Source organism: Thermobia domestica, chromosome 11 (genome assembly GCF_964235325.1).
Source record: "Thermobia domestica chromosome 11, izTheDome1.hap1.1, whole genome shotgun sequence".
In the NCBI taxonomy this organism is placed as follows: domain Eukaryota; kingdom Metazoa; phylum Arthropoda; class Insecta; order Zygentoma; family Lepismatidae; genus Thermobia; species Thermobia domestica.
This window is the reverse complement of record NC_137464.1, coordinates 226,322,560-226,338,993: the sequence shown is the minus strand read 5'-3', so window position 1 is coordinate 226,338,993 and position 16,434 is coordinate 226,322,560. Positions and strand designations below refer to the sequence as shown.

The 16,434-nt window shown below is 35.9% G+C and overlaps 1 protein-coding gene across 2 annotated transcripts in view; it reads left to right on the top strand.

The window, feature by feature from the left end:
- The window catches only part of LOC145663758 (uncharacterized), a 43,082-nt gene that overhangs the window by 24,970 nt on the left and 1,678 nt on the right, over nt 1–16,434 (top strand). For both annotated transcript variants that reach the window (XM_081729846.1, XM_081729847.1), the window contains exon 4: nt 11,332–11,403. In XM_081729846.1, the coding sequence (XP_081585972.1) occupies nt 11,332–11,403 (72 nt within the window). The remainder of the gene's footprint in view (nt 1–11,331; nt 11,404–16,434) is intronic.

Genomic DNA, 16,434 nt, shown 5'->3' with positions numbered 1-16,434 from the left:
AGCTATTTACAAAGGCAATCGGAAAAACAAGTTCATTTCTCTGCTTTCACGAAATATTTACATGTGTGACACTTTGCGTGCTGAAATTAATAATAATAATAATAATAATAATAATAATAATAATAATAATAATAATAATAATAATAATAATAATAATAATAATAATAATAATAGTGAATATCTACAATATATTATCATTATTCATACTTTATCTTATTTCTGACAGCAGTGTTACATACATAATTTTGTCTTCTTCAATCACATGCCACTGTTGTGCTTATCCGATTCAAATCTCTCCTCCATATCGTTCTGCTTATTTACTTAGTAAAGTACTACTAGACTAATATTCATTCAAAACAATTCTTTGATCCAATACTTGATCCAATTTTTTGTTGTATATACCCACATTCATGTCCAGTTCCATCTAAAGAAACTAGTGTAAAAAATATTTGTTCCCGAGCGTTATAGTAGTGTATGATTGAATTCCGGATATATGAAGGCCCATAAATATCAGTGGCGGCTGGTACTATATGTTGCATGGTTGTGCAACCGGATATTTTTTTAAATACTAAAAATATTTTTAAGTGTTAAAGTAGTGTATCAGTAAAAAATAAACCTTTGCTCTTGAGCGCAAAACAGTATTGATGCATTTCTGAAAAAAGTCAATTAAAAAACGAAAAGAAAGAGAGAGATTTACCTTTCCAGTGGCAGCGAACGTTGCCACTGGAAGCAGTAACATTGAGCATATGGCAGCGAGCTCCTATCTCTTAACATGGGGAAGTGGATTTATTCTTGCAACGCTCCTATCTTCCCGTATTGGTCCCTTACGGTTGCATTTTTTCCGCAACTGGTCAGCTTCTGTAATAGTTACGAATTCCTCCGCTTAGCAGCGCTTGACTCAGTTGATAGGGTGAGGAAGATACAGACGCGTGGAAGAAAGAAGTTATTCACAAAACAAACTCGCAAAGAACAAATATAAGTCTGGTGGTAGCAGAGACGGATCCAGGCTGAAAGTTTGGGGGGCGGTCGTTCGAAGTCAATAGATTTTATTTAACATTTATAATACAAAGGTGAAAATTCTTGGGATAAGATTTATTTTTTAAAAAAATCCTATTCTGGGGGGGAAGGGGGGACAATCGAGTCTCCAAGAAGAAAATGTCTTACTACGGGTCTAATTCCTAGCTCTGTGTCCTTCGTGCACATGATTCCGTGTTCGATTTCCGGCGGAGAGCATAAATTAATATAAAATCATTCACTTCCAATACTCATCTGTCTTCTTTAGCCTAATTTGCTGGAATGTTAAACTATTTTTTTTTTTTTTTAATTTTCAAAGGAAAACATCTTAGATTTCATGCTTCTTTACAGACAAAAAAAATACGTGGTTCCTGAAAATGGACTTTTTGTTCCGTATATTTATACAAAGAAATGCTAACAAAATGCGTATTGTCGGAGGAGAGAGGTGTTTCTGGACCCCAAAGAAAATAAAGCGGAAAATATTTGCGGTAGCGATGCTTTCTATTCAGAGAAACTTGGCGAGCAGCATTTCAGATTTTAATAAAGTCATAGAAAAATTTGAAGCCCGAAAGATCGAAGAAAGACCTTCCATTCTAAAATAATGCATAGTTTATATAATTAAATAATTTTGTTTAACTGCGTGCATGCAATTTTCTTGCTTTTTTTCTTCTTTTCGGATTAACGCCATCATTCATGGCTTACAGCACATACTATATATTCGATTTATCTCGTGTCCAATAACATGAGTGTAGAGGTTTTGTATATAAATAGGGTATAAACGTACATTGATAGTGGTTGTTTGAAAAAAAGGAAATAGCTTATATATTAAATTAATATTCGAGAAATAATTTAATCAATAATATACAAATAGAGCTTAAAAGACTTTCCTCTTCATATTTCCTGAATATTTCTTGGATAGGACTCAAGAATGCTGGGGGAGGGGAACACTTGCGCGTACCTACATACCTTTGATATTGCAACATTGCAACCGGTGCTTGTACAGACTACGAGCCGCTACTGATAAATATGCAAATGACATATGGGCCGTTAAAATTAGTGCAATATGCATTGGGCCGCGGAGAACTTCGAATTTGAATCAATTTTACACGAATACCGAGAGAACACTTCGCGAATGTAGCATAGATTGTGTCTTAAAGTTACTCATATACAGACCACGACAATAGTCTAGGAGACAAAGTTTGTGTCTGTCTCGTATCGAAAAAGTATCGTAAAAGTGGTGGTCTCTTAGGAATTGTATATGTACCTGGAAACGTATGACTTCATGCCCACCATCAGTCATCTTTTGCAGAATTAAGTGAACGAGAGATATATATTTATTTATTTATTACTAAGCTACCAGATACAATCTCAGAGGCCATTTTACACTGGAGCACTCAAATCAACAATAATAACAACATTGGGAAATGAAGTGAAAGAATGGCAGCCAGGGTCTGTATTTTAAGGTACCATCTCAACATTGACCTGGTGTAACTGAGGAAAACCCTGGAAAACCTCAGTCAGGATACTGAACTCTGGATTCGAGCATGGGACCTTCCGATTGAGAAGCAAAAACGCTGTAATAATAATAAATCTTTGAGTTTTACGTTCCAGCCTTATGTCGGCTAGGCTAAAGGAGATGGTGATGATGAGAAATGAGTGAAATGGTGGAATGAAGAAAGTGGGAGGAAATGGGCGGGCCCCGAGAGAACCCATGCAGACGGTGTTCGTCCACCACAAGGTTCACTTGGCGGGAGCAGAGATGGAACCCGGGACCCCATTCACCAGAGATGAACGCTCTACCAATGAGCCACGGCGGTCCTTATAATAATAATAATAATAATAATAATAATAATAATAATAATAATAATAATAATAATAATAATAATAATAATAAGAAGAAGAAGAAGAAGAAGAAGAAGAAGAAGTGTCATTGATAATAATTGTATTGTGTATGTATAATACTTGAAGAGAGTACTTGAACTACACACACGATTAGGCTCGATTTGGCTCGTTTTGGCTCGACTTGAAACTCGAGTCAAATTCGAGTCGAGTTTCGAGTCGAGTTGGAGGAAATTTTTCGAGTCGAGTTTCAAAGAAAAATCGCTCGAACTCGCTCGTGCCCATCCCTAATTTTTACAAACCAACTCACTACCAATTTTCCGTGCCCCTTTCCCACATAAAGGAGAATTTTAAAATTGCTAGGACACATTCTGTTTATTTTCAATAAAGAGTTAATACACTGAATTTCAGCTCCGTAAGTTTAACGACTTGCGAGATACTCATTTTTTTTCGCAAAAATTTGGATCCTCACTACCTCCTTAGGATATTATGCATTATGATAAAAGCAATATAACATCCCAATTTGGATTAAGGCCGAACTATATACCAAAAGTAATTTCATTTGACTTTGCAATTTGACCGTGATGATCAGGCACACGTAGTTACATGCAATTTTTTATATATTACAGTGATTCAAAAATGTATTTTTTCCAGTAGTTAGCTCTAAAAACTCACAGGTCTCGAAAGCGAAGTTGTAGTGTAAGTCCTATTGCTATTATTACAATTAAAAATATCAAAAGTGCCTGAAGTTCTTTTTTCACTTGGTTAGATATACTCACCTCAGGTAAGTAGACAGAAACAAGTGGAAAAGGAAGGGAAATGAAGGTCTTGAAAGTAAAACGGAGACAAATTTACTAGTCTTCAGAAGATACTGTCTACAATGCAGTGAGCAGAGAGGGTCGGTAGATCATACTGAGTTGGTGGGTCGCAGTGGGTCACGGTGGGTGGTGGGTCGCAGTGGGTCATGGTGGATGGTGGGTCGCAGTGGGTCATGATGGGTGGTGGGTCAAAGTGGGTCATGGTGGGTGGTGGGTCGCAGTGGGTCGCAGTGGGTCATGGTGGGTGGTGGGTCACAGTGGGTCACATGCTGTTGACCCACGACCCACTGACCCACTCAGAAAACTCGACCCACTTGACCCACTGACCCACCGATCCACTGACCCACTCCATCTCTGTTTATGCTACAGTGACTTCTTACACAGTAGGCTATACAAAATTAAATTGGCTATACCAAAATGAAAAATAGCCTGCGTGAATACTTTTAACAATAATAGAATGAAACTTTAAGCCCTAAAACAGAATATAGGCCTAGAGCAAACCTTTTTAAACCAAACACTCTCTTCTTTTAACAGAATAAAGCCTCTTAATATTTACGAGTTCTGCTTTTTTAACAATGAACGGATCATTTCCTAATAAAATTACAGGACCATAAAAGATAAACATTATATCCATTTCCTGAATATCATCATGAGGAGGCCAGTGAAATTTTAATCTTCAGTTAGTGAACCTGGAAAGACCAAATGACTGTCTTGTTACCCCGACAAAACGAAACAAAAAAAAAAAAATGGGGCAATAAGAGACATGCATTTTCTGGCAAGATTATTTATCAGAGAAAAACTGAAACAATTCCACTTTGAAGTATCACTAATTTTGAACAAATTTATGCAACCAATTTTTTTAGAAACATTTATAACTAACAAGGCAGGGTACCCCGGTGTAACATGCCGATTGTGATAAGATTGCACAGACATAGAGAACATCAAAAAGAAGCGACAAGTATTTTTTATATCGGTCAACAAGTGCATTCAAAGGGTCAAATAGGGGCGTAAAAAGGGGTCAAAATGAGATTGTATGGAATATAGCGAGAACGAGAAGAGATATCGGAAAAGGTTAAATGGGTTGTATATATCGCGTAATGGGAGCAAAACTACATAGCACAGTAGAATGTAATAGTTCCACGTACGTAAGATAAACAGCAACAGTAATATTAGTACCAAAGTATCAACATTACATCACTACGGAAATACGCGTACTGTACAACATAATAGTAATAGTAACATTTTGTTTTTGTGTTACTACTGCTTACATACATTTTCGTTTCCAACATCCATCTTATCGTTGTTTCCATTACGCAATATATGGAACCCACTGCGCCGTACTGTCTCGCTAGCTGCCTATACGAGCGGCGTTTGCATCATTTCTGCGTGTTATCCCATCTTCGTGCATTAAGAAGAATCTGCGTCTCTTTCGCATACGGGCGACGTATGCGCCCAAAGCAAAAACACGTATTTTCTGTTTTCGTTTCTTCTTTCTTCCTGCTTCTTACCACGCTTTTCACTCATTTTCGTAACACATTGTGTCAATGTTGTACAGTGGGCCACAAAAATTCTTGATGTGCAAAGTCCGCGAGATAGACAACCCAACTAACATCTACTCCAAGATTAATTACGCCTGATAGAGTAGCTAGAACACACCTGTTAAAAGAATAAATCGTAAAGTGTGTTTTTGTGCAGGAGTGAGGAGAAACTCTGGCTGACGAAATGACAGAAGGGGTTTTTTGGATACTTGTACTCACAGTAAACAGCACAATACCAGAAAAAAAATATACGGACAACAGAGGCACTGATGAGAATATAACATTTGGGGAACTTAAATAATCTTATAATTAACTCAAATGAAGGACTATAAACAAATTAACTTACTTCAAATGACTATGGATATATACGTATCAAATAATATAGTTTAGAATCACCAGTTTAGAAAACCACAATGCTAACCACTCACCTAAAGCGTTACTTATTTTGGCACGATTAAATAAAAAGCCTTTTCTGTTCGCTCAAAACAGTAGCTTGTTAATAGTCAAATTCAAAACACAGGAATATGTAATAGAGAACTCGAATATCACTGTATTCACTAAACTATTAACATTTCAGATTTTTTTTAAAAAAAAAATACAAAACTCCTTTATTTTGAATGAAATACGGCGCGTATATTATACTCGTAAACAAACTAAAGACGAATCAATTACTGCGTAGTAATCGTGGTTCAGTGGTCAAGGCACTTGACCAGTAATCTGAAGGTAATCAACTCGGATCCACGAACGACCTGTACAATTTTTTACTTTAGAATTTTCGGTGGCGATTGATCAACGATGACACATATTCTATTATCTTCAGATATTTGAATACTCGGATGTTTCAATACTTGAACTATCAAATCTTTAGGAATAATAATAATAATAATAATAATAATAATAATAATAATAATAATTTATTATCACTCAAGACATAACATTACAACCAGAAACGTGATATTTGGCAAGAATATTTCGGTTTTGTTTAGTGTTGCCCACGAGAAGAGGAATTTCTCATCTCGTTTCTAAAACAAAACAAAGAAAATTAAGACGAGAATTAACATTTTACATTTGAGACGGAACAAGGCTAACTCAAATTATCGTCTCGCTTTGGAGATGAGAATTGAGACGAGACGAAGAGTATCGTAAACATTTCTCGTTTTATCTTGATTCTCGGAATAGTGTATGTCCATTCTTTAAGTAAAAATTGCTTTTTAGATTGAATCTTATATGCTATTTTGTTACTTTGTATTTCGGAGCTCATAGACTTTATTATGTTCTATGTAGGTATTTTTGTAGCAAACCTATTATAATTACTTCTGCATATATTAAAAGTTAGTTTACTGTTCAGTAATATTGAGTTACTTTTATTGCAGTTATTTTCCTTACAACGTACAGTAGAATACATTCTACATGAAACTAAAGTGGAACGCTTCCGTTCAAAATTTTCGTAGTTGCATAGGTGTGTCCCGAAAGTCCGGACAAACTCCCGAAATCCCGACTTATCTCTAAGTTTTGTCTAATTTTAGGGCAACTTTAAAAATGTTAATACAAATACATAGTAAGACGCTTTCTTTGAATAAAAGACTTTGGATTATGTATGCGTTATATTCATATTTTAATAAAATATACATACGAATATAAAAAAGAATAGTTCCTATTTACAATTTTTGGTTAAACGGATATATGAAACGTGTTAGAAATGGCGAACGAAAATATTATTATTTCTAGCAGTAGGAGTAATAATGGAAGACGTTCAGAACAATTGCTAGGAAACATTTATGACCCATACTAGGCTCTAAGCATGATACTTATGTATTCATGAATTGTTTGCTAACCACGTTACGTTAGCAAGAACGTCACATAGCATCTTTTAAAATTCTTCTTTATGATAGGGGTGGCAAAATTGATAGTGGGTTGGTATATATGCAAAATTGATAGTGGGTTGGTTTGTAAAAATAACTCAATTCAAACTCAAATTCAAACTCTGATAAGTTAGAATTTAACAAAATGATTTTATTACAAGTATAAACTCTTTAGTCAGTCAAGAAAAGGGCGTGGATCATATGTCAGAGTTGATGACATGTGTTTTGGTAGGTGGTGGATCGATGGGTTGTGGGTTAGAGTGGGTCATGGTGGTGGTGGGTCAGAGTGGGTCACGGTTGTTGGTGGGTCGTGATGGGTAAGAGTCGGTCATGTTGGGTGGTGGGTTAGAGTGGGTCACGGTAAGTGGAGGGTCATGGTGGTTCGTGGGTCACGATGGGTGGGTGGTGGGTCGTGGGTCAAGTTGTTCAATGACCCACGTCATCACTGCCTCAGTTCAGTGCTCGCGGTCCCGTGTTCGATTCCCGGTGGGTGATCCTTTGAAATTTTATGTCCTCGATGTATCTGTGTTCGTGTCCCTGTCGTTCAAGTTTACTGAAAATAACTGTGAAACAAGTATCACTAAGTATAATAGAGACAAGTTACGGAGATACTTTCGGTTAATCAGAAAAGAAAATGGTCTGAGGCATCAGATTCCAGTTAAGGGGTCGAATTACTCTTAAAACCAATTTCTCCTTCATGTCCTTGCGTGTTTGTATGTCTATTTTTGTTTTCTAATTTAAATTTAGTCTCTCGACTATAGTATTTTATCATGACCGAAATCTGTGTGTTTCGTCGTTATCGTAAACATGTGCAATTTGCTACATACATGAAGGTTTTTTGACTCTTACTTAGCAGAGCAGTCTTAGCTTAGTGGTGTGATCAGTCGTTTTGTAATGCCGGGGTCCTGGGTTCAATTCCCGCTGCTGTAAGTTGTTTTTACCAAACTATAATATTCATATTTCTGATGTGTAATGAAATTAAAATACTCAATTTCTTGCGGTCTTACAAGTTAGAGTGGAAACGACTTTCTTCGCAGAGGTTTCTGAACAAGTGTCTTTTTTTTACAGGATGAGATTGTTAGCCTTACCCAAACCCCCAAGCTGGAGGAGCACTCCTAGTCGTCTGTCCGCGACTGCTTATTCAGTATATTCGCAACTAACCTCTATATCTAGAGGCCTTCTCCTAGATCCGCAACCTGAGGACGCGCCATGTCGTGGTGACAAGAATCCACGTGACCAAATTCTACAGATAAAAATTTATTTTTATAGCACTAACCGAGAAGGTTTGAAAGACTGACGAAAAATAGCAAACTTTTTAGCCAACATACTGTCATCAGTCGACAAAACATCATTGTCAATAATACCAGATATTACCTTATTTTTTGAACCATTTACATATTTCCAAAATTTTTCAGGGGCAGTTGTAAGATAATTTTCTATTTTACTAAAATAAATTGGCCTGTCCACATTAATTGAGTTTTGAAAGCTTTTCTACAATTAGAAAAGACTATGTAATCATTTTCACATTGAGAAGTTTTGTATTTTTTATGAGCCTGATTCTTTACTTTCCATAAAGAAATCAATTTTTTTGAATACCATAAGGGAAATTGAGATTTTTTAGGCCTAGATTTAGGATTATTACACTTCATCGCAGATTTAATAACTTCCTCTAGTTTGCAAGCTATCATACTAAATTGAGATCATTAGCTAACAATATATTAGACCAATCAGCATTAGCAATTTGAAAATACAAGGATAAATAGTCACCTTTAGCATATAAAAATTTTTCAGTGGATTCATATACTTTACAAACACTGGATAAAAATACTTTAGTTACAACTGAATGATTGTGTACATCAGGAGCCACCATATACTCATAATGTCTTTCCAACACTATAAATGCATTTCTTAGAACTAAGTCTAAATCTGATAGCTGGTTCAACACTTAGATTCGTATTATCCAAGAAAGTTGACAATAACTGAAACCTGACTTTAGAGTAATAGTGTATTCCTGGTAAGGGCTCTTTATTTAACCAATCTATTTTAGATATATTAAAATCTCCGAAGACTAATACATCATTTTTTAACAGGTTATATTACTGGAGATACAATTTAGATAGTTTTAAATACTTTAAGAGGAAATGTTGAATGAAAATAAACACAAGAGATCAGAAGATTTTTAGTTGATTTACACCTAAGTTCAACCCGGGCACATTCATTTACACTTTCCAAATCATATCTTCGAAACACCTGAAAGTTATTTCTGACAGCAATCAAAGAACCACCTCCTCTATTACCACTTTCTTCATTATAACACCTGTCCGCTCTGAAACAAGCATAAGTATCTGGGAAATAATCCCGATCATCATGAGTTTCAGATAACGAAGTTTCGGTTACAGCCACAATATCATAGTCACAACTAGAAATTGAGGAAAAGAACTCGTTACTTTTAGTACGCAATCCACGAACATTCTGGTACCAAATTTTAAGATTCTCCATGCTTAGCATGAGAACCAGTATTCCTAGGTAGTTCATCCTAATTCCGTAATTTTCCAAAGAAATGACCAATTAAAAGACCTCTAGGCCACACCTCAGGATCACTTATAATAGAAAAGTCTAGTTCGTTTACCTCAACATGGAAGGAAGAGTAAGGATCATACTTTGCTTTCAATTTGGTACAAGTCACTTCAGTTACATTAAGTTGTTTTACAATACTCTCAACTTCTACCTCAACTGAGGGATTGAACCTACTTACAAATAATCTTTTTCTTAAGTTAGAAACTAAATTGGAATTATTTGATCCACTACCTATTTTTAGTTTTCTCTGCTCCTTTCTTAAATTGGATTTATCTTGTACATTTTTAGTTGATTCACTTTGTATACGTTTTTTATTTCTTACAATTACCAGAGTCCAATTTGAGAGGACTGAGGGAGACCTTCATCCTTGTTACCTTCATACTTACTATTATTAATAATAATAATAATAATAATAATAATAATAATAATATCGAAATGAATTTGAAGACTTGAAGGAGGCAAATTAGCAAATAGCTAATCTATTCAGCCTAAATCTATTCATACTCGACATCACTACGACAAAATTTCTCAAGATGAATGAGATACTGTAAATTTCTTTCATATATTTTTATTTTTTCTTTCTTTCTTTCGGGTACTAGGCATGATACCGAGGTACAATACCTAGGTACAATACCTACCTAGGTACAATACAATGTCTTTTCAATAGTTTAATATCGAGCTCCTTCGTGGCTAAGCGGTTATCGTACGCGCCTTTGGTGTGGGAGACCCTGGTTCGATTACCGGCGGAAGCTCATGTGATTCGAATTCCACTTACGTCCCATCTCATATAGCCTCGCTGCTGAAAGGGACGTTAAACTCGAAATCAACTCAATAGTTTAAGTAATATCGAATTTTAATGTGCTGGAACCTAAATCCTGTAATATCTAAGTGACACTAATCTACATACATCTAACGAGTTTGCGTATTTCTATAAATGTGGAGTATAAAAAGAAATGCAAATATTATAAAATTTGTAAGGATGCTAATTGTCAATTATAGAAACCAGAAGCGGAGATCACTGTAAAAGTTTACCTGAAGCCTCCAAACCTCTATTTACACTCCTAAACTACATAATTACATTAACATTTTATTTCCAAATAAAATTCGTTATTATCATGTGTTTTCTCCATCAGCCTCCGAAGATCAAGAATCAGTTACTTAAGAAGGACAATAAACTGATGGTTTAAATATCACTGCCGTAATTTGTTTTTCATACAGGGTTCCTACTGATCTGGAGAAATCTATTATATGCCTTCTACTTGACCTTCCCTGAGGTTTGGCTGAAAATTCCCTGACTTTCATGACAGGTGTCGAATGACGTTGACATATAAATAAGGAATAAATAACGGTGAATATTTATATATGAGAACATTTAATCTATAGAGATAATAAATTGCTCATACGCATTCCACTTACCACCCATAAAAATCTGAGCAACGTTCCATACTGTGATCATTAATGGTTGCCTAAGCTGAAATTGGTGTATAACTAATGTTAGAAAAACTATATTTTATAAAATTTACCTGACTTTCCTGATTTCTAGTCTTTTTCCCTGAGTTTCCCGGACCTGTATCATTTTTCCTGAGTTTTCTCTGACTTCCCTGACTAGTAGGAACCCTTCATATGCATAGCTATGGTTCTACCTGTAAGAAATCCTTTAATTTCATCATTTTTATCTTACAGGGAATTCCTTAGGTTACTCCTCGTAGTCATTTGGTTAAAAGTATATATTCATTTCGAAAGGAAACATCACAGGTATGTGACGTATTAATTTTTCTAAACTTTCTTTATTATTTAAAAAACCAAGATCATTAATAGTAGAGACATATTAGATTCTTTGAAACTTCTACTTATTAACAAAAATAGTAGAAGTAATTAATAGTTAGTTTGGTAATCATTTTAAACACTTCCCTTCAGAAAAGTATTTTTTACCCTACTGTTCTGGGATGTGCATTAGCACGTAAGAAAAGTAAGAAAGTGACCTTTCGAATGGTGATACTCTGAACGTACATGATAGGGAAATTTCAAAAAATTCATAATGATCCGTATTCAAAAAAAGATGTGAATAATCATAATAATGTTTAGAAAGCAAAATGAAAATCATAAAACAGAGATGGAAAATGAAAAGCAATAGCGCAAAACGTACAGAAGTGTGCAAAACAGAAGTCATATAAAAAGCATGAAAAGAACATGCACATTTTATTCTTGTATACCAATTCAAAGGTTTATTGTTGTATATCAATTGATTTAATTATCTTTTATTAGGTTTCAAGTTCTAAATTTAAAATGTGAATACCTTACTAGTGGAAATGAGTTGATGGCCATTAAAGCATAGTCCTCATCGTTGTAAACATTTTAGCACTATGCTATGCGTGCGGTGTCCATTCAAAAGTACATAGAATGGTTAGTACATAGCAATATCAATTCCTTAAACAATCTAGTCTATATATTAAAATGCTAAGTTCATATTTTTGTCTCCAATCCTATCGATAATGAGATCTCGAAAAGCACAAGTGCTAGAAACGTGCCATTTTCGCTGATCGATTCCAAATTTTGTGTAGAGAGTCCGGTTCTCATTGAACATTTAGAAAACGTGGCCGTCATTTCTTTATCACATTTTTTAGGGTTACACTGGATGTATTATTTTTTTTAAAAAGTAATGAATGATACCCTATGAGTTATGAATTCCAAAACAACATAGGAGTTGTATATCTCTCAGGCGTTTTGTTTCATGGCTAAATAATAATGAAAAACGAGAGCTCCCTCGTGGCTAAGCGGTTAGCGTACGCGCCTTTCGCGCGGGAGACCCGGGTTCGATTCCCGGCGGGAGCTCATGTGGTTCGGATTCCACGTTAATCAGTAGGTCCACGTCTCATATAGCCTCGCTGCTGAAAGGGACGCTAAACTAAAATCAACTCAACTCAATAATGAAAAACGAAGAATTACCACTTCTGCAATCTAAGATGAATCTCTATTATTTGAACTGTTTTGCCCAATGAACACTTGCTTATTACATACAGAATGCGATAAGAAAGAAAACACTGATCATACATAAATTAGAAACTCCAACCGGAAGTATGTTCAATCTTGCAAACGGTACGAGATATTGAAAAAATAATAGAAAGAAACCTTTCCTACCCTATCAGTACCTCAACAAGCTCTTCTCAGTAAAAACAATGTATTGCAAACCAACGTTTGTTGATTGTTGTCCTTTCCTAATCTTTTGAGGAGTGATATGAAAACAGCGATTCATCATTCAGGAAATGAGTGCATCTGATTCAAAATGTTGTAAATACAGAATAAAATATTAAAATATTGCAAATAAATTACTGTAAGTCAGGACATTTCGCAGAACATTTTAAAAAGAAGGACATTTCTCGATTTTCTAGGCGTCTTCGCAACGCGCAGGACTGCTCTTTAAAAAAAAATAGTACTGTTCTGAGAAAATCAGTACGTCTAGTAACCCTAGACAATTAGATTCATACACATATGTGAATGATGCGCTGTGTAAAGAGCACAGGTTCAGCTAGTATATATTAATAGCGGTTTCTGTGAACAAAAAAAAAAAAAAAAAAAAAAAAATTCAGATCGAAATTGAAAGTCACTATGTTTGTGACTCTAATCTGCTGAATTACCCGACCAATCTCGATCAAATTTTTGACGTAGATGCAGTTCTGGCCTGGGAGTATTTTTAGCTATTCACTTTGACGGGAGAGCTTAGAGGAGGAGGAGGAGAGGAATTATAAAAAAAAAAAAAAAAAAACTTAATAACTCTTGGACCAAACGACCAATCTCGATCAAATTTTCAACACAGATTATATTCATGCCTGGGATGGATTTTACCATTTCACTTTGACGAAACAACGCAAGGGATGGGGAGATATACAAAAATCAATAAATATAAAGATAAAAGTGACCATGTTCATGTGTTAATAACTCTTGAAACACCCGATCAATCTCAATCAAATTTTCAACATAGACGAAGTTCGAACCTGGGAAGTTTTCTTATTATTTCATTTTGATGGTAGAGCTTAGGTTGGAGAGGGGAGGAGGGTAAATATATGAAAATGAATAAAACTTAATAATTCTTGAACCACCCGACCGATCTCGATCAAACTTTCAACATAGATAAGGTTCGGACCTGGGATGTTTTCATCATTTTGTTTTGACGGCACAATCTAGGGGAGAGGAAGGGGTACATATATGTAAAGAAAATAAAAATAAAAGTGATTGTCTTTGTGACTTCATCACGCTTAAACCACCTAACCGATCTTAATCAAATTATCAACATAGATAAGGTTCGGACCTGGGGTGGTTTTTATCATATCCCTTTGACGATAGAACTTAGGGTAGGAGGAGGGGAGAGTGATATATATATATATATATATATATATATATATATATATATATAGGGTGTTTAATAAGTAATGGTCATAAATTAAACCGTAGATAGTACATGCCAAAACTAACAAAAAAGTCCTAGTAAACATGTGTCCGCAAACGCTTCGTAACGGAGATAGGGGCTGTCAAAAGTTTGGGAAAATGAAGTTTAGAGACGAATATCTCAAAACGTATGAATCGGACAGAGAGCGGTCCAATGAATGACTATCGAAGTCAGACATGCGCTATGCAGAAATGCATGGTTGATAACTCTGCAATGCGCGCGCAAGGGTTTCCCCAAAGAAACGGAGGGATTCCCGGAAAATTGTCTAAGGAAAGGGGGCTCGAGATGAACATCGAGGGCGAGTCTATCCACCAGTAATTCATACGTCGTGGTACCAGTTCGAAAGCTCGAAAAGATACAAAATGGCGGACAATGTTTACGTGCCGTGTGTGGTTGCATAACCAACAGGAAATGAGAGAGGCAATCGAAGAAAGGTGGTGGTGCATGTTCTAAACTATATCAGAGTACATTCCTAAGACGAATGCACATGTACAGAGTAGTTATTTACTGTACCAATACCAAGGTAAAACAAACGATGCGCGAAAATGAATGGAATGGCCGAAAGGAACACTGGTAGAACATGGAAGCCAGCTGGAAATACTGAATCGGGGTTGCAACAGACGTTGAGCTCACCTTGGGTGCATGATGTTACGGCTTCAAATCCGCTGAAGTGCCCACTGAATGCAGTGGTTCTGATCTCAGATTTTCGAGAAAGGGTGGAACAATGATGCGGACATATTCAACAGGATGCCGACATGTTATCACGAGTACGTGGATCTTTGCGAAAACGAGTACGAGCATGCATTCGCATGAATGGACGACACTTCCAACATTTACTTTAATGATAGAGGTACGTTAATTTCTCATGCATCTCTTCTGTGGTTACACATCTGGGTATTTACTGTTTACCTTATGATTAATGCTGTACACATTACCAACATGACGATTTCTGTTTGTTGATATGGAGAAACACTACATGTCCATCATTTTTTGCTTGTTGTAATACATTTACGCGTTCAACATGCGGAATGTTTCAGATTCGCCTCCCACATACTCGAATGTTGTCATGCTTTTCCCATTGCAATCCAGTTTGCGGATATTCGTTACGTCAACTGCTTAGCACATAATGCTTCATCAGTGCCTTGCATACCGTTTGATTTACCTAAGTGCTGCCACACTTGTACGTATGCATTAGTTGTCGGAATTCTTCCTGGAGCAATTTTCAACGTACATCACCACACTTCGATTACCTCTGTCATTTCCTGCTGGTTATGCAACCACACACGGCACGTAAACATTGTCCGTCATTTTGTATCTTTCCGAGCTTTCGACCTGGTACCACGACGTATGAATTACTGGTGGATAGACTCGCCCTCGATGTTCATCTCGAGCCCCCTTTCCTTAGACAATTTTCCGGGATTCCTTCCGTTTCTTTGGCGAATCCCTTGCGCGCGCATTGCAGAGTTATCAACCATGCATTTCTGCATAGCGCATGTCTGACTTCGATAGTCATTCATTGGACCGCCCTCTGTCCGATTCATACTTTTTGAGATATTCGTCTCTAAACTTCATTTTCCCAAACTTTTGACAGCCCCTATCTCCTTTACGAAGCGTTTGCGGACACATGTTTACTAAGACTTTTTTGTTAGTTTTGGCATGTACTATCTACGGTTTAATTTATGACCATTACTTATTAAACACCCTGTATATATATATATATATATATATATATATATATATATATATATATATATATATATATATATATATATATATATATATATATATATATAAAACTTAAGAACTCTTGAACCACCCAACCGATCTCGATCAAACTTTCAACATACATGACATTCGGGACTGGGATAATTTTTATCATGCCGTGCTCCGCAACATAGGGAGGGGAGAGGGATATTTAAAAATCACTGAAAATGACCAATATCAAAGAGCACTTTAGTAATAGTGAAAACGGCACATATTACTATTTTTCCTTAATTTAACCCAGCGAAATCGGGTTGCGTCTTAGATTCGAGGACGTCTTACATTCGAATAATTATCGAGAAATTCTTAATTAAAGATATTATTAACGTGTTATTAAAACTACTTTGCTAGCCATAAGTATTTCAAATTTTGTATCATATTCAATCATTCAGACAACAATAGTGTCTTGCGCAAGCGCAGGATATGCGGGTTTGCTAGTAGGATTTGTTGCCGAGCAACATTATTAGCTGGTAGGCTAACATTTCGCAAACTAGTAACTCGCAATTTGAATAGTGATGCCTGAAGTTAACACCCTCCGGTCCTCCTCCGTTTTCTTAATATGTTTGTATGGGAGAAAATTC